The sequence below is a fragment of the Quercus robur genome, chromosome 5 (assembly GCF_932294415.1).
Source record: "Quercus robur chromosome 5, dhQueRobu3.1, whole genome shotgun sequence".
Classification (NCBI taxonomy): domain Eukaryota; kingdom Viridiplantae; phylum Streptophyta; class Magnoliopsida; order Fagales; family Fagaceae; genus Quercus; species Quercus robur.
The window spans coordinates 18717162-18736121 of NC_065538.1; the positions used below are offsets into that span (position 1 = coordinate 18717162).

The 18960-nt window shown below is 33.2% G+C and overlaps 1 protein-coding gene across 1 annotated transcript; it reads right to left on the reverse strand.

Annotated features, from left to right (window-relative positions):
* Positions 1–1022: 1022 nt before the first annotated feature.
* On the reverse strand, positions 1023–18627 carry LOC126725368 (ABC transporter G family member 29-like). Its single transcript, XM_050430068.1, has 22 exons — positions 17440–18627; positions 16063–16460; positions 15557–15766; positions 14523–14607; positions 14205–14364; positions 13947–14023; positions 13765–13818; positions 12615–12705; positions 11132–11433; positions 7043–7641; positions 5634–5794; positions 5402–5511; positions 5128–5281; positions 4882–5025; positions 4600–4775; positions 4121–4453; positions 3653–4024; positions 3436–3569; positions 3128–3355; positions 2832–3003; positions 2135–2389; positions 1023–2035 (listed from the first exon to the last, which is right to left on the reverse strand). The coding sequence occupies exons 1-22, from the start codon at positions 17491–17493 to the stop codon at positions 1763–1765; spliced, it is 4542 nt and encodes a 1513-aa protein (XP_050286025.1). The 5' UTR covers positions 17494–18627; the 3' UTR covers positions 1023–1762.
* Positions 18628–18960: the final 333 nt, after the last annotated feature.

The window sequence follows — 18960 nt, forward strand, 5'->3', positions numbered from 1 at the left end:
CAGATGGTTTTTATTCTCCAAGGAGCTTCTTGGTTAGGACACCTCAGCGCATCAATGCAGGTCTTCGAGTCACTCTCAATGGAAATGGAGTCAACATCCAAGTTTGCTGCCAAGTTGAGAGCCCAGATTATAGCTTCCGCCTCTGCTTGGAGAGGGAGTGAGGATTATGGAACTGAATCATTGTTGCCTTTTTATATTAGTGATTTTGTGGTACTACTTTCAGTCTTAAATTCTTGAGATCTTTAGGTGTAAGTCTATTGGAAATATGTAGAGTTGTTATAGCATAATTATTGACTAATACAAGGTTGAAACAGAACAAAAGAAAAAACAATTATTACCATTTTAATAAAACAACGTTTTTTTTTTTTGGGTAAGAACTGATAAAAAAACACTAACTGAATAGTAATGAACTTACCAAAAAAGGCATCCTGCATTCAGATTTCTCTAACTAAACTGAACTTATTATTAAAAAAGACATCTCAAGTTTCCTACAAAAATAAATTGAAGCCTTATACAACTATCAGAATTTTCAGTCAAGGATGGTTTCTGTTATATGTATATATTGTTGTAAAATAGTGGAAGCTCAAATTACCAAGATTGATTGTGAAAATATTTTAGACTTATGAAAGATCTCCAAACTAACAATAGGAACAAAAAAGGCATCCTGAACTGATAAAAAAACACTAACTGAATAGTAATGAACTTACCAAAAAAGGCATCCTGCATTCAGATTTCTCTAACTAAACTGAACTTATTATTAAAAAAGACATCTCAAGTTTCCTACAAAAATAAATTGAAGCCTTATACAACTATCAGAATTTTCAGTCAAGGATGGCTTCTGTTATATGTATATATTGTTGTAAAATAGCGGAAGCTCAAATTACCAAGATTGATTGTGAAAATATTTTAGACTTATGAAAGATCTCCAAACTAACAATAGGAACAAAGAAAATTAATCCAAAAGAAAACAGACACAAAACACCAAGAATCTACGTGGTTCAGCAATAGTCTACATCTATGGGTGACAACGAATAAATTTCACTATATTAAATTTGAGATAATACAAATTGGTGTAGAGGCACTCTCACAAACCCAAATCACAAATACACCTAAATAGCTCTCTCTCACAAATACAAAACCAAAGAACTAAATACAAACCAAAGAACCATAGGCTCACAAATACCAAATACCGAATACCAATTGTGCACAAATCAAAGAGAGAACAAATCACCAAACTGCAAAACCAAAACCAAGCGATAACAAACCTCTCTCACTATTCCAAATTGCAACTCACAAATATCAAATAACCAAACAAAAAAGAGAGAGCATTTTTCTCACACACACACTCTTCTCTTTCTCTCTAATTTTTCGTAGCTTATATAGGAGATTTGACTCGGTTAGTATATCCAAAACCAAGAAGGACTAGATTTTTTTTCCACACACAAAAGGAGAATCATTCTTATTCCAAAAAGAATTCCAAATCAAGTAGTAGACAAGACTTCTAATAGAGCTTGATAACTTCCAACAATGGTAACCCAAAATGAATAAATTCCTTCCTTATCCAAATCCAACAAGGGGTCGAACTCCTTATTCAAGCCATATTCTACAAATCTCCACCTTGGCTTGAATTCCATCAAGCCTCACAAACGACATTTGTAGACCACCAAATACAAATCCTTAACATATATATATATATATATATATAGGAATCACTTTGATTAGTAGAAACTGCTATAACAAGAATTTCTTTCATAACTCTCTTCTATCTGATCTGGAAGTTTAGAGTCTTTATGCAGTAGGCAAACATGAATGCAAAGAAGGCTGCGAAGCCAACCAAAACTCCAGCAACAGGCCCCATGAAATTGGGATCATACCCAAAATGGTTTTCAATATACCAACTGATAGTGGGGTCAGTTACCATCCCAGGCACTTTAATGGTGGCCTCCATATCACCATATTGTGACACAATCAATCCATACAACGTCCATGCTACTGGGCAAATCCAATAATACCAAACCCACCACTTTGGAATTTTCTGAAAGTTAAAAAATCAATGAAATATATGTCAAAATGAATAATTTAGCTTATTCCTAAAAAGTTATTTTTGAAAGGAGAAATAGTACTGGGTGCTTACAGGTCCTGGGATAAAGAAGCCTGAGAAAAGATTGAAGACAGAATAGAATGCTGCTGCAAAAATGGATGCTACTTGGTGGTTTGGTGTCATGGAAACAGTCATCATTCCATAATATGTGAAGTATAGGAAGGAGAACAAGGAGACAAAGAAGAACCAGAAGAATTTTGTGGCTGTCCATTGAAATCCCACCATGGCATACACAATAAGTGTATAATATGAAGTTTGAACAAGCACATACGGTATTTCAGTAATCACCTGCATATCAAACATTAAAGTTATTTTCTTATTTAGAAACGATTGAACTGAGTGCTAACATTCTACTAAAAAGTTCTCTTTGTGAAAATCGGGCCTAGAAATTCAATATATGGTTGGAAAAATTTGAGTACTCTTGTAAAACAAATGAGGTCTCCTAGAAAATTTAGATCTTTAAAGATCAAAGACAATCCAATGTAATTTGCAACGATACTACTGAAATTAACACTCTTTTGATAGTGGAGTACCATACAAAATGAGAGCCTACTATGTGAACAGCCAAGTGGACGTTTTACAGATGAGCATAATTCATGATCTCAAATAGTTAAGTTTCTTCAACAATCTGATAAAAGTTGTCTTTATAAAATATGTTAGAATGCCTAATATTCCCTATTTAAGACATGAAGTCATTGAGAGTAAAATGATAATAATAATGCATTCAAACCTGTGCAAGGGCATAAGGCAATGCAGAGTACATCCCTGCAGCTCTTTCTCGATAAAACACTGTTCTTTCAATGGCTACTATCGGTTGTACTGTTGAGCAATTATTAATTCCTAAAAACACTACAGCTGCATACATTGCTCCAAGTATCGCAGTAAGATCACTTGCAGCCTCCCTATACCATAAAATATTTTAGACATTGAAAAAAATTAGTCAACAGAATGATGAAGATTTGAGTTATTTTGCCCATAAAATCAATGAGATAATTCAAATTATATTATTTGAAGGAAACAGAAGACCTTTTAGTTCCGACTTTCCAGAAAATTGTCCCAACCATTAGGGCGGCAGCCAAGGTGAAAAAGAATCTAACAAGGTTATAATCGGGACTTCTCCAATAAGTCCACCATGTCTTCCATAAACAAGATTTGAACTGTTCCCATGTGGATTGAGAGAACTGTGTGGCAAAATATAGGTCCACTGCTCCGGGTGGTGGAGTGCTTAACTCTTTTACCAAGGCCTTATTTCTCCTGCACATAAATGCATATGTTTGATCAAGACTGGTAATCACTCTTGCTCTTGTATTTCTATGATGAATATCTTGACTTACTGATGCAAGGACGATGACTTGAAGTGTTCAGCAAAGTCAATTTCAAGCCTAACTTCTGCGGCCATTGAGCTCACTTCAAGCATCCATGTTGCAGGGTTGCACTTCTCTTTGATTTTTGGGACTCCAGGAATTGCCTGCAAAATGAGTATTGAATCAGATAGTGCATTATGCTTTTATAACTAATGGATGAAGAAAAATATCAAGTAGAAAAAAATACCTCAAAATATTCTATGATTTTGTGAGAATTTTGGCCCAAAGGTCCAGAGTAGATGACTTGTCCTCTCTTCATCAATAGTAGATCATCAAAGGCTTCAAAAATATCAATGCTAGGCTGGTGAATGGTGCACACGACTGTTCTTCCAGTATCTACAGTATTTCTCACAGTCCTCATGACAATGGCTGCTGCCCTTGCATCAAGACCTGAAGTTGGTTCATCCATGAAAATGATTGAAGGATTGGCAACAAGCTCAACTGCAATTGTCAGCCTCTTCCGCTGTTCTGTTGACAACCCTGTAATTCCTGGAAGCCCCACTATAGCATCCTTCAGATTGTCTAGCTCCACCAATTCCATTACTTCATGAACAAAAATCTGAAAAGAATAAACCCAAGAAGAATTGTTTTAGCCCCTATAGGTTGCTACATACGAGGTTTAGAACAGTTTATAAGAGTTATATTAAATTCACACCATCTTTTCTTCAATGTTGACTTCTTTAGGGAGACGAAGGAAAGCTGAATAAATCAAGGATTCTTGCACAGTGACTTGAGGCGAGTGAATGTCAGTTTGTTCACAGTAACCAGAAATTCTTGCAAACGTTTCTTGTATCTTAGGGAATCCAGAGATTCTAATATCACCTTCGATGTAACCACCTGTTTTTCTTCCTGCTAAAACATCCATCAATGTTGTCTTTCCGGCTCCACTGACTCCCATAAGTGCTGTTAAGACCCCAGGCCTAAATGCCCCCATTACTCCTCGAAGTAATTGGAGCCTGTCATCTGCTACTCCTTGTTCCTTCATTTCCTGGTCAAACCACAAAGTGATAGAGGTAGTTTAGCTAGACTTAAAAATTCTTAATTTAGAGACACCATTTTATGTTTAAATAATATATGATTCATATAATCTTTTTTTGGTAGAAAGAGAATGGAAGATGGGCAGTAGACAATTACAGCGGGCATGTCCACATAGTAATTCACACTGTCAAAAGACATTGCCAAAGGAGTGAATGGGAGAACCATTCCTCTCTTGGGAGCAACATCATTGGCTATCTCAAGAGTCGAACCAGCATTTCTACTTATTCCATTACTATTAGATCGGCTGCTCATAGTCATGATTTCCATTTCTCCTGAGTGAATCCGAGTCCATGTAAGGCAACAAATAACATAATGAAATTCACATTGATGATTGACTGTGCAAAAGACTAAAATTGCCAATAATGTTTTGTTGCATACTTGTATTGTTTCCATCAGAAGGAGACAATAATTGAGAAGTAGAATCTCTCTTTGACACGGGTCTTCTCAGACTTGGTTCTTTATAGTCGGCTTCCATCTCTTCTGCAGCTTCTTCAGATATTATTGCTTGTGGCTTTCCCATTGCTAGTGTATTGAACAAGAGAAAAGATAAAAAATTGTCACTTTGAAGAAAACAGATTGAAATCGCAAATTCACATGCACCCTTAAACAGAATGTTGTCCTTACGGTTAAGGTACATAAGTGCTAAGGTGTATAGGACGTTAAATAGAACCGTGAACCCGAGCAGTCCTCCTGCGCCAATCCAGTACCAGTTTTTGTCAGAGAAAACACCGAAGCTCTCAAGGACTGCGACACCCAATCTGGTTGCATTGTCTGAAGCCTGTAGTGGTATTTTTTTAGCGAACCAAAAGCATAATTCTCTTAATTTGTTCTTATCTTTTGAACTTTGTTTCAATATGTTTCTAAAAATATGCATGGGCTGTATAACGTAAAAATATACCAATTTGTTCATCCACCTCGGAGCAAACATTTCATTTACAGCAATGGCATTGAAACCGTATGACATAGGTGAGACCCAGTAGCCCCAAACCCACCATTTTAGAATTTCACCTGTTATAATCAAACCAAATTTTGAATTAGTTCAACAAACTGTAATGTAAATTTTTTTTTGTTTTTAAGAAAGGTTTTCGCTGCTTTGAAATCTATGTTAAAAATTTTGATTTTTTACTAACCTCTAGGAAGGATGAAACCTCCAAGTAGGAACACAAATAGGAGAGTGAGAGTTCCACAAGTGTTGGCAATGATCACAGTCCTGCAGACTGCAGAGATGAGCCTAAAGAGCCCAGCAGCCATTTGTTGGAACAGAAATACCAACAGTAGTTGCTTGAAGAACCTGTCCATGGGGTTGGGATAGAATGTTCAATTGTCTGGAATTTTTTAGTGCCTCTAAAGTGTTAGGACATATGTGGAACTTGTTAGAGAGATATGTTATGTAAATTGGTTAATCCTTTGACAAAACATACTTTACTTATAATTGGGTAGATTTAGGATGAATTTAGTACTTCAAGGAACACGAGTTCAAGTTTAGTATTGAAAGCATGCAAATCTGTCCAAGAAACAAGTGAAGAAGTGCTGTTCATTAAAACTCAACATATAGCTTAACAGATCATATCTATCAAAGTTTAATGTTGATACTCGACAACAGCTCGACAAAAGTTGTATCTATCGAGAATTACGAAATTCAAATTTCCAGATCTGATTTCACACATATCCATGTATATTTGTGTAGGATTTCTTTTCTCACAACCCTAGACATATATAGGGATTATTTTAAGGGTTGTCAAAGGGATGCAAGGTTATGCAACTTGATGAAAAGTCATTGTGCATGCAAATTGAAACCGGAGACAGAATTTTCCCTAGTTCATCATATTCTCTCTAGAAGCTACTACGTCTTTGCGCCAAAGATTTTGTGACCAAGGAGCTTCCTGATCTTCATTGTTAGATGAATTGAAAAACTTTGCAGCCAACATCTTCCTCAAGTTGGTGTGTTAATTACGTACTGGAATTTGTGCATCATTGGTTAGTCACGTACTGGGATTTATGCATTAAACATAGAGATTGCCGTTACATCACAAGTCCAATTGGGTATTGGGGTAAGGGTTCAACTATAGGTTGATATTAGGTACTAGAATTCCTTTTACTTGTAATCGCTTGTTTTGATAATAGTGGATTTTCGGGAGTGGTGACTTTAAATTCATCCGGTGGGGTTTTTGCCTCAATAGTTTTTTCCATTTGTAAATAAATAACCTGTGTCAAATTTATTTTCCGCTGTATTTAACTTAGTTAGTGATTTGTTTGTGCTACCACGCTTATTGCATGTAATTGAATCTAATTAATTTCACTTAGTTAATTAATTTGATTAAGTTACCAAAAGGGTCAATATATTCTTGGCCTATCAAGAAGATATTATGTTAAAGTGAACTAGTGACACATTTCTTAACATTTTTTCACAATGGTTAACATGGTCAGTTATAATTGAACCAATATCATTTCACATAGATCCACCATTAACATCACTTTTATTATGCACCAAACCATATTAACCGATGGGAGATAGATATTGAAATATTGGTTTAATTACCTGCTAGCTTCAGGGGCAAATCCTATGGAGTAGTATGTAATGACTGTCCAAACAACGGACTCGAGAACAGATATGGGGATCCGGAGAACCATGTTTGGTAGTGTGAAAGTCCAAACTGGGTGAAAGAGGATGTCTCTCTGCTTGAAAAAAACTGGAAGCCTTGCAATGGTCAGTGATACCTCAGCAAAGCCATTGAACATGTTAATCATCATGGAAAATAGTAGTGCTCCAATATATACTGCCCCATCTTCTTCATTCCTTGTGTTCATTGTTGTCCTCAAAAAAAGTGTGGCCAGTATGATTGCCCCTATAATAATTTGTACCGTCTTGAACACATAGATAAAAGAGTTCCTCTTAATCAATAGCCATTCTTTGTCAAAGCATGCCTTTAAGAGTTCCATTTTTGGGACTGAATATTTCTTGAAAACTAGGGCTGCCCTATGGCCATTGGCCTTGTTATAAGGTATTGACAACTCATTTTCAAGCTGCATGCCCACATGGAATCGCTTGAACTGGCTAGCGAATTCAGACACTGATGTGTAGTGGTATGGTCTTGTTCTATCTGTCCAATATTGCTCTTGATCCTTCCTTGACGTAACCTATAAGAATTATATCGAATAACTTGTGATTAATTATTATGCACTGATAAATTGATTAATTAAGTAATGACTTTTTCTCTAAAAAAATTGGCCTTCTAAAAATCCCTCTCTCTCTCTCTCTCTCTCTCTCTCTCTGCCCCCTTGGTATAATTTCTTCAAACATTGTTTTTAGAAAAGATTTTTTAAAAAGCACCAAAATTGTTATAGGCATTACAATTATTTATACAAATAATATATGCTATTTATAGTCAATTAGAGATGATTTTTTATTTTTATTCTTGATAATTTGATAGTTACAATAATATGAAAGAAAGTTAATTTGGAACCAAATTCTTCTTCTAAGTGAGAGCAAAAAATGTCAATAAGATAAATGATTGTTATATATCACACATATTATCCAATCTTACCCACATCAAATCTATAACTAGTCATAGGCCCACATAATGCGTGGGGACTGTTACAATTTTTTGTGTCGATATTTTTTATTTTAATTTTTGTTCAATAAAAAGTTTAGTGCTTCTTCGAACAACACAATAAAGTCATCAACATAAGCAACTTGCTTTGTGCAACCTGGTTTTGTCATATTAATTATTTTGAGTACTTGTATGAAAATATATATCATCATTCTTGTTAGAGAATGAAGGGGACAATTAATTAATTTGTAAATGAATTTTTGTCATGGTGAATCATTTAAAAGCTTTAGAGAACCATAGTTATAACAATCTCCTATTTTCTATTTGATTTGGAAATTAGTCTTCAAATTAAAATTATATCATCTAAAAACACTAGAATTGAGTAATTCACTAAAAAACTAAAATACAAATATCACCTAAGGGGAAAAAAGAATATAAAAAGGATAATAACCACGGATCATTAAATTAAATAATTAAAAATAATATTACTTTTTGTCATCTATATTTTTTAATAAAGTCGGATTTAGAATAGGTAATCTCAACCCATATAAGTCTTTTCCTATTTTTAAGTAAGTACACTGAAATGGACCGAGATGACTTGAAGTAGATTGAAAGGATCAAATTGGACCAAAATAAACCAAAATTGACCGAATGGACTAAAGTGTATCGAAATAGATCTAGTGCACCAAAACTAGACTGAATGTACCAATGTAGACCAAAATGGACGTAAGTGAGCTAAAATGGGCAAAAATGGACCAAACTGGACCGAATCAACAGCCATATCACCATTTTTTTTTATTGATTTATTCTTTTAAATTTTTTATAATATTGAATATATTAACTGATTAACTTTACACTTCATCCAGGACAATTTATTTATTTGTTCTTATAATAATATCTTAGATGATTTAATATATTTAATTATTATAAAAAATTAGAGAAACAAATTAATAAAAATAGGTGGTGTGGCTAATGATGTGGCTTAATAGGAGCGTGATAACATTAAATTATACCATTCAACTTTTAGATATTATTATGTAGATTAGCTAAATTTTGTATTACCCCCTAGGACTATTCATTATAGAGTCGACCTTAGCAATTTATTACTAAAAGGAAAAAAATTTTCTCTCCAAATTAGTTTGGATTTTGGAGAGCAACCCTTCAAATGATTTTATATGAATTTTGAAATCTAATTATTGGATTGCATTTTCTTTATATTCTTAACACAGATGTCAAATTTTGTTCAAATCGGTTGTTATTTACTATTCTATCAATAAACTTATTTTTATGCATAATTTTATACTGTAAGAACTTGAAATTTAAACATTTTGCAAGCATATATGATATAATTAAAACATGCAATCTAACGGTTAGATTTTCAAAATTTACATCCAACAAAAATATATAAGAGGACTTTGAAAAGTTTTTCTTTGAACTGGTTTGGAGAGAAACATTTTCCTTACTAAAAATGGTGAGTTGCCAAAAGCCAATTAGAACTCATGCAGATTTGTTCACAAATGGGAAAATGTTTATCTTCAAACTAGTTTAGACAGAAACCCATCAAACTCATCCTATATCTTTTTATTAGATTTGAAATTAGAAAATCTAATCGTTGATTTGCATGTTCTTATTATTTCCTCCATGCTTGCAAAATTTTAAAAATACCAAAGATTAATAGATATGTTATCAATTAAATGTTTAAATTTCAAATTTTTATGGTCTAAAATTATGCATAAAAATAAGTTTATCGTTTGAATAATAAATAATATCCGATTTCAACGAAATTTGACATGCGCGTTAAGAATATAAAGAACATGCAATCTAATGATTAGATTATCAAAATTTACATCGAGTAAAAAGATATAGTAGGAATTTGAAGGGTTTCTCTCCAAACTAAATTGGAGAGAAACCTTGTCCTCACAAATGGGATCAAGCTAATAACTAAACTATTAGATTAATGGGCCTGAATTAGCCATAAGGCTTAAGGCTTATATTTGGTCCTCCACAAGTAGGAGCAGAGTCAGCAATTTTTGTTTAGGGGGGCTAAGTTGCGGCACTAATATATTTATCAAGACAACCCCCCCCCCCCACACACGCGCGCACACACACACACACACACACACACACACACACACACACACACACACACACACACACACACACACACACACACACACATAAACTTTTTTATTTGATAAGTTATATATATACACACACCCAACAAAAATAAAAAAGAGCTTAGTATTTTCAATTAAAATTATGTTTGATGGCAATCTTTCATAAAGTAAAATTCATTTTTTCCATTTTCATATTGAAATTCTTTAAAAGTTTCATTTTATATACAAATTATCAAATTTTATACTAAAGTAAGTAAAAAATCTTTCAATTGAATTAATGAAATTTTCAAAAATATGAATGATTAAAAACTTGGAGGAATAAGTTAGGCTCCAGACATATTTGAAACTATCTTACTCTAACCTATTATGTGGCAGCTAAAGACACATTTCATGTGTAGTTTTAGTGACAAGATTTTTTTAATGAGTTAATGACTTGTTAATCGTCACATAGCAGGTTAAAAAAGATAGATTCAAATATGTTTGATGTCAAACTTTATCAAATATTTAACAGATATAAGAACACATTTTACAATAAAAAATAAAATTACAAAAAATAAAGTTATATTTCTATAACTATTAGACCAATTATTCTTTTTAAGAGCATCATTAGACTAATTCAAATATTTTTTTTGGGGGTGGGGAACTCTTATTTTTATAGACTAAATTTTGAAAACATTAAAATAATTATATATATATATATATTAATTTTTTTTTTGGGGGGGAACTATTCACAAGGTATGTTTTATGCTACCATATTAAACTAGATTTATCATAGTGGATTCTAGTTAACTTAATTAGTAAAGTGTTTTATTTTTGAATAGTTAATTTAATTAGTAAAGTGTTTTATTTTTAAATAAGAGATCTGAAATTTAAATCTGCTTACACCAAAAATAGACTACTCGTTTGGCATGATGATAAAGAAAATTATTATGAAATGGATGTATTTGTTGATAAGTTTACCTCTTGTAAGAAATCAGCGGGGCCCTTTCTCTCTGGACACTTGAAGCCACATGTTTCAAAGAATTGGAGTATGTACTCTCGTGGGCCTTGGTAGACAATCTGACCCTCTGATAGGAGAATGACATCATCAAACAGATCGAACGTCTCAGGAGCAGGCTGGAGTAGGGACATCAATATGGTGGCCTCAGTGAGGTGTACAATCTGCTGCAAGCATTTCACTATTTGGTATGCTGTGGAGCTATCTAGACCAGTTGATATCTCATCCATGAATAGTGTTTTTGTGGGCCCAACAATCATCTCTCCTGTATATTGACCAAATTTTTACCATGAAAACAACCAATTCTAGATAAGCTACTCTTTAAAATACTACTATTAGTAACACATACTAGGCCCAATTGATACTTAATTGAGCTGACATTGTTCCAAAACTTGGGTTTATTATTTATTATTTTCATAATGAATCCACTCGAGTTGAAATCTATCCCTACATATGCATGCAATCATACTTTGGGTAGTAATATTTTTTTAATTTATCATTATTATTTTTTTATACAATATAGTAATTTTACTCTAGTATAATCTAAGTATATATATGTGTGTAGTTTTTTCCTAGAGACCTGATTTCCAGCCTTTACCCCCTATCTTATAAGAATTTTGTACGTGTAGAGTGACTATTATGCTAAAAGTGCATAGTAGTAGGTAGTAATAACTATGGTTATAGGATTATTTTCTTGTATAAGCAAGATTCGATGTCACATTTATTGTTCGAATGACAAAATATTTTATTAATTGAATTAATTAAAATTTGTGATCAATTGATGATACATATCTAAGATACATATCCAAGGAGGTTGTTATAATTATATGGCTTATTAAGATAAACTAATCCCATTACCACTTAAGAATGTTGCTCAAGGTAGACTTTGTTATTTTAATAGTGTAATTTCCTCCGGTTCCGTGGACCTTTAATTTGGAATTTTATTCTTAAAAAATGGATGCGCATGAGACATTTTTATTCTTAAAAAATGCGGTATTGTATACAAGGTCAAGGTTGACATTTCCTCAAAGAAAGGGTAAAGGTTGACTTTAAAATTATAATTTTTTTTTCTTTTGATGAGGGTGGGGGTGATGAGTTAATATTATATTTTTAACAATAGCGCTAATATTATACATTTTGCCACAATTATCTTACATGATACATTATTGGTTATGAAGAAAAAAAAAGTAGGTACATATGATAGTAACGGATAGTCAATCGCAGTATGTTATACAAGACAGTTGGACAAAAAGTGCGTGAAAGTATGTGATACTAGCATTTTTTTTTTTTAAACATATGTTACTATATATATAATCTTACAATTCTTCTTTTAAGCCTATCTCCACTTTTCATATAAAGAATGCAATTAGGTAGAAAAAAAATGAAATTGAATTCTTGTAGTTAACTAATTATAAGATAAAGAAGAATCTTAAATAGTTAATTAACCTGTTGTTACTCGTTTTTTCTGTCCACCTGATATCCCTCGTCGCATTTCATCTCCGACAATGGTGTCTTTGCATATATCAAGCCCTAAAATCTGTTCAACTCAAAAGTTGGAATTGAGTTGCTAAAAGGTCATGAATGGAATCCCTTTTTAGAGAGAGAGAGAGAGAGAGAGAGAGAGAGAGAGAGAGAGAGAGAGAGAGAGAGAGAGAGAGAGAGAGAAGACTGTATTAAGAAATATTAGCTACATCGGCAAAGATTATAGTATTGAGGTGTGGAGGAACATTCTCCATTCACACCAAGAAATCGCTAACAAGTCTAGCAATATTATGAATAGCAAAATTACCTTGTCTCCTAATATGTGAGAAACTGAAAGCAGTAAAAGTATTCGCTATAGACTTGCCCTTATTGTATTTACTAATAAAACCATTTTAAGAAAGTTTTGATTCAAACTTTTATATGAAATATTAAAAGCTATAAAAAAAAATAGTTACTTTTTTGTTAAAATGCAAATTGCACCTTTTAAGTTTGACTAAAATTTATTTCAGTTCACTAACTTTACTTAGTTTAATTGAATTATCTAAATTTCAAATTTATTCAATGCAAATCTTTTTGTCCAGCTTCGTTAAAAAAATGCCATTACAAATATTTTTCTCACATGTTAAAATCTATAAAATTAATAAAAAAAAATTTATAGATTTTTTATGTTATATTTTTTTTCCAAAAAATCTTTTTTTAATAATTAGGAATTTTCATAATTAACGGAAATTTTTTAACAGAATTGGATGAAAGATTTGAATTAAATAAATTTGAAACCTAGATGATTCAATTGAACAAAAGTAAAGTTAGAGGATTAAAATAAATTTTCAATCAAACCCAGATGCTACAATTTTTATATTAGTCTTTTTTTTCCTAAAAAAAAAGTTTTTAAAAATATTTCCTAAACCAATGCGAGCATATGTTAACTTTTCCATTAAAAAAAAATATATATATAAAAGAAGTGGCTTGGTTGGAACTTCGTAGCAATAAAAATAATTTTAAATGACATGAAGGACGAAGCTATCAGTAATAAGGATTTAAGAAATAAAATTTTGATAGTGAAACACAGTTCTTCAAATAGAAGACCATATTTTGTGGTTGTATTGTAACTTACTCTGAGGGTATAGTCAGTAATGAGACTGCTCTCAACTCCTTCCATTGCTGTTGCCTAAATAAGAAATACCAACAACAATTATTAACTTGGAAGATAACTAAAATATCAAAAATTAAGTGTGAACAAATTAATATTATATACTAAATTTAAATATATGTCCTACATGCATATGTAGTATGTACCTTCATAAAAAGATCGACTTCTACCTCCGGAAATATCCCCGCATCCTTTTCTCTTTTAGCAAGTTCAGTTAAGAGTTCTATACCAAAATAAAATTGATCAAATTGTTATCATTTTTTTAGAACAAAAACATAGGGATTAATTAACATAAGAAAATGCTAAGTGTACAAATTATTTTTTTAAATTTTTACAAATTACTGATGTGGTAAATAATTATTAGTAAGTAAAAAAGTAATATAATTTTTGTTTTTGCAAATTACCATATCGGGTTCCAACCCCTTGGCACCTTGCAGAGAAATCTAGAATTTCTTTCACAGTCATTTCCCCAACATGGACATCATTTTGGCTAACGTATGCAGATGTCTTCTTAGGCTCAAATTCATTTAGCCTGTGGCCATTGTAAGTGATTTTTCCTGTAACCTGTTCCATGAAATTATTGTTAGCTAGATACCCTTGTCTTTTCTTTTTTTCTTTTTTTTTTTTTTCTTTTTTTTTTCAGTTTTTTTAATAAAGAAAAAAAGGCAACCCTTTATCTTTTGTTTTAAAAAAATAATTAGTCATTGTTGACATGAGCTAACCTTCAGGCTTGAGTCCAATTTTCCGGCCAATGCCAGCAAAAGGGTTGTTTTCCCAGAAGATGGAGGCCCTAACAAAAGGGTCATCCTATAACAAAACAAATTCTAATGGTTACTTCAAAACCATTAGTAAAATTAGAAACAGTACAATCGTTTAATCCATTTTTTTAATTTGATAGGTGGGGGAGGGGTATGATCATTTAACTATTACAGGGAGTTTACATCCAAGAATGAATGTACATTCTATAGGAAAGTCTATGTATTTTGTAGGAAAGTTTTTACATTTCACGAAAATGTATGCATATTTTATAGGAAAGTTTATACATTTTGTGAAAAAGTCTATTAATTTAATTGGGAAGTTTGTACATTTTGTGGGAAAATCTATATATTCTTTAGGGAAAGTTTATACATTTCGTGGACAATCTGAATATTCTATGAGAAAGCCTGCATATTTCGCGGGAAAGTTTGTTTATTCAATAGAAAAGTTTGTATATATATTTTTTGGGAAAGTTGTATATTCTATGGAAAAGCCGGTCAAATTTGCAAAAAAGCCTGATATTCCAGGGAAAAGTTTAAACATTTTGCTTAAAAGTTTAAACATCTCACAAGAAATTCTATATATTCTGTAGGAAAATTTGTACATTTTGTAGGAAAATCTGTATATTCGGTGGGAAATTCTGTTCATTTTGTGGGAAATGTTGTACATTGTGTGGGAAAATCTACATATTCGGTGGTAAAGTTTATTTATTTTTTGGGGAAAATTTGTATATTTTGTGGGATAGTCTGTACATTTTGGGAGATGGTATGATTTGGGAGAAAGTCAGAATATTTTGTAGAAAATGCATGTTCAATGGAAAGTCAGCAATTTACTAGATTATATAAATAGCACCTGATGACATATTATTGTCATTGTATATTTCATTTTTCATTTTAGAAATTTAATACAACTTGAAGTTGATTTTTAACTCAAATGATGTCATTCTTCCTTGAATTTGATAATAAGCACATCCTAAATTAGAACCTTAATTTATATATACCTGGATGGCTTAATAATTCCTGAGGCATCCTTGACAATTGTTAATTTTCTTCTCTTAGCCAGTCTAATCCCAAGCAAACCAAGTGCCGATTCTGCAATATTGCAGACAACATTTGGAAGAGTGGGAAGAGCTCTTGTGCCAACATAGCAATCGGCTTCAATCGTTAAATGATTAAACCTAACTTCAACAGTAGGAAGTTGGATACCAACCCTAAAATTAAAACATAAGCAAATAGATTAGACAACAATTTAGAACAAAATTGAACCTAGATATTGTTGAGTGTTGACTCAATTGAGTTGACTTAGTTGGGTTCACCCCAACAAACTCAATACATTATCGAGAGAAAGAAATATGTTACTTGTCCTGTCAAATATTGCTTCAACTATATAGAAGGAAAGGGAACATGAAGAACGTCCCTTGTCACCTTTGAGATAATAATTACATACAGAATGGTTGAAGGAAGCCCATGAGAGAGAGAGAGAGAGAGAGAGTAACAAAGAACTTACCTATCAATTCTATTTCTAAACTTCTTCAAGAACTTCTCATTATCTTCCTCAGCAACCTTAAAAAACCTGTTGATGAATTTTTGTCTGTCATCCAAATCTAGCTTTCTTACATCCACTTTTTTGTGCTTCATTTTGTCAGCATGAACCTCATTATCCATAAAAGAATTTATAATACTTGCTCTGAGGCGATCATAGGTGGGTAATTTCTCTATGGCAGCCCATTTTAGAGCTTCTTCATCTTCATCAACATGACTGTTTCGGAGAGAGTGGCTAGCACCTGAAAATACATCTTCAATGCTCCAACTTTTCTTGTTCATGCTCCTGCTTACGCTTCTGCTAAAGCTACGCCTTGGCCTTTCAAAGCCTCTTGCTCTGTCTATTCCATCCATCTTCTCCTTCTAATGATATTTTACAGAAACAAGAACATGCCCAGATTGTAAATTATAGAATGGAAGCTAAAAGTTGTAGAGGACGCATAGAAAAGTGTAAAAAGAAGAAGAAAAAAAATATTATGTTTGGTTGCTGAGAAGATGAGAAAGAATAGGAAATGAAATGAAATTTATGTCCGTTAAATTCAGTAGGTTGAGCTCAATGCTAAGTGTTAGAAAAGTCAAGGGGCCATGACACCTCAACTGAACCTAACAGAATTGCTTAATTAAGTTGAGGGAAGTTTTGAGTTTTCACACCATTTCAAGAGCAAAGCTACATAAAACATAAAAGCTTTTGTTCTTTTCATAGATTTCTTGAAGTAACCAAAAAAAAGAGGGTAAGGAAGTGAAAGAAAATGCTTACTTTGTTGGGTTTTCTTGAATTACAAGAGAAATATGAACGCTTTCTATTGTCAGAGACAGACAGGGGAAAGAACAGGATGGTGGGGATTTGAAATTCTTCTGTCTCTCACTTTTTGGTTCTTTTCTAACTTGTACAGAAAGAGAGAGCTAGGCATATCCATTTGTAAGAGAAATTTGTGGTGATATTTATATAAATATATATATATATATTTTTTTTGGAATATATATATATTTTTGTGCACAGAGATGCATAAAGTCAAAAGAGACAAAGAACCAAAGTTTTGTTAGTTGTGCAAGATATTGTAGTGCACAAGCCTTGATCTGTTTTGTATAATTACAATCAAATTTGGCACGAAATTAAAGCCAATACAAAATAGTTGTAAATCACAACTTTACAGTTGACAAAAACCAATTTGTGCTCTGCTGTAGTCCTTGAGATTTTCTGCCACATTGCATCTAGGTTGGGAGTCAGACCTTCAAATGGTTTCTAGTTTTCCATATAGCATCACAAACAATAGCCCCAAACAGAAGTAATTCATCCCTATGCAATCCCCGTGTCAAATTCAAATGGAAGAGAAAGAAAAACCTTGATTAATTGGGAAGTGGACAGCAGTTCAAGGCTTCCATTCTTAAGCCCCATTGGCTATGGAACCAAATGGCCTTTGCAAAAGGGCAGAGTGCAAAAGATGGAGACAAGATTCTTCCTCAGACTTGCAAAGAGGGCAAATGGTGTCACCAACATCAGAAAATCTAGACAATAATACTTTAGTGGGGAGACAATCTGCAGTAATTCGCCATAAAAGCATTTTAAGCCTATCATGGATTTTTGTTTTCCATATCTGGCCCCGGGTTGTATCTTGGTTAGACGGAGGAATTGTGTTTCTGCTTATCCAATTTGCAGACTTGACTTACATATCTCCTGTGATGGTGTGGGTCCAAGTCCATTTGTCATTCTGGGAGACTAAAGAGAGGGGGATTTTCTGTATTAGCTTAACTGTGTGTTCATCAAAGAGGCTGTTTATCTTGGTTAAATCCCAAGTGTTCTGATTGAGTAATTGTGACACTAATATGGCAGAGCCGGGGTTAGCTCCTTTAGGAATTGGAATGAAAGATGGGAGGTCAAGAATCCAAGGGTCATTCCAAGTCCTTATTGAGTTCACATTTCCTACCAGGAGGCAAGCACACCGAGATAACAAACTTTTGGTTCCTTCCACACTTCTCCAAAATGGTGATGAGCTTCCCACTGTTTGCTAATTCAACCAATTATTTCTGACTTTATATTTAGCCCGGAGTACATTGACACACAAACAGTTCTTCTCGGTTAGAACCCACCATGCAAGTTTGGAAAGGAGAGCTTGGTTGAAGTCCCATGATCTTTTAAATCCCAAACCACCTTCCTTTTGTGGCCAATATAAAGATGACCATGCCATGGGGGTCAAAAAGGACCTAGATTTGGATTTTGGATTCCACTGGAATCGTTTGATAATAACATCCATCTGATAGCAGAACTCTTTGGGGAATTGTATAGCTGACATCGTGTAGGCCGGGATGGCCTGTTTCACAGATTTAATGAGAGTCGCTTTGTCTCGCTAAGATAAATTTTTACTCTTCCAGCCACAAAGCTTATTTTCCAAATTTTCTTTTATTGTTTGAGGTCTTTACTTCTATTGGTTGAAAAGAACAGTGTTACACCCAGGTATTTTGCATTTGGTGGAAGCTTGCCAAGCCCCCAGCAACATCTTAATTGATTTAGGAATTGTTGACTGACTCCCTTAGAGTGAAATACTCCAGATTTCTCCACGCTAATCACCTACCCAAACCAAAGACAATATTTCTCCAAACAATTTTTTAAAACAATAATTTTTGACATTTTTGCTTTGCAAAACAGAATAACATCATTAGCATAACATAGTTTGGAAATGGGAGGAGCAGTACCTGATACTTTAACAGCAGAAAGTTGGCCTTGTAGTACCTCCCTGTTTATAAGCCTCATAAGAACCTCACTTCCCAGAATGAAGAGATAGGGAGATAGGGGATCTCCCTGTCTAATCGCACGAGATGGGTAGAAGCTTGGACACTAGCCTCCATTTAGAAGCACTGAGAATTG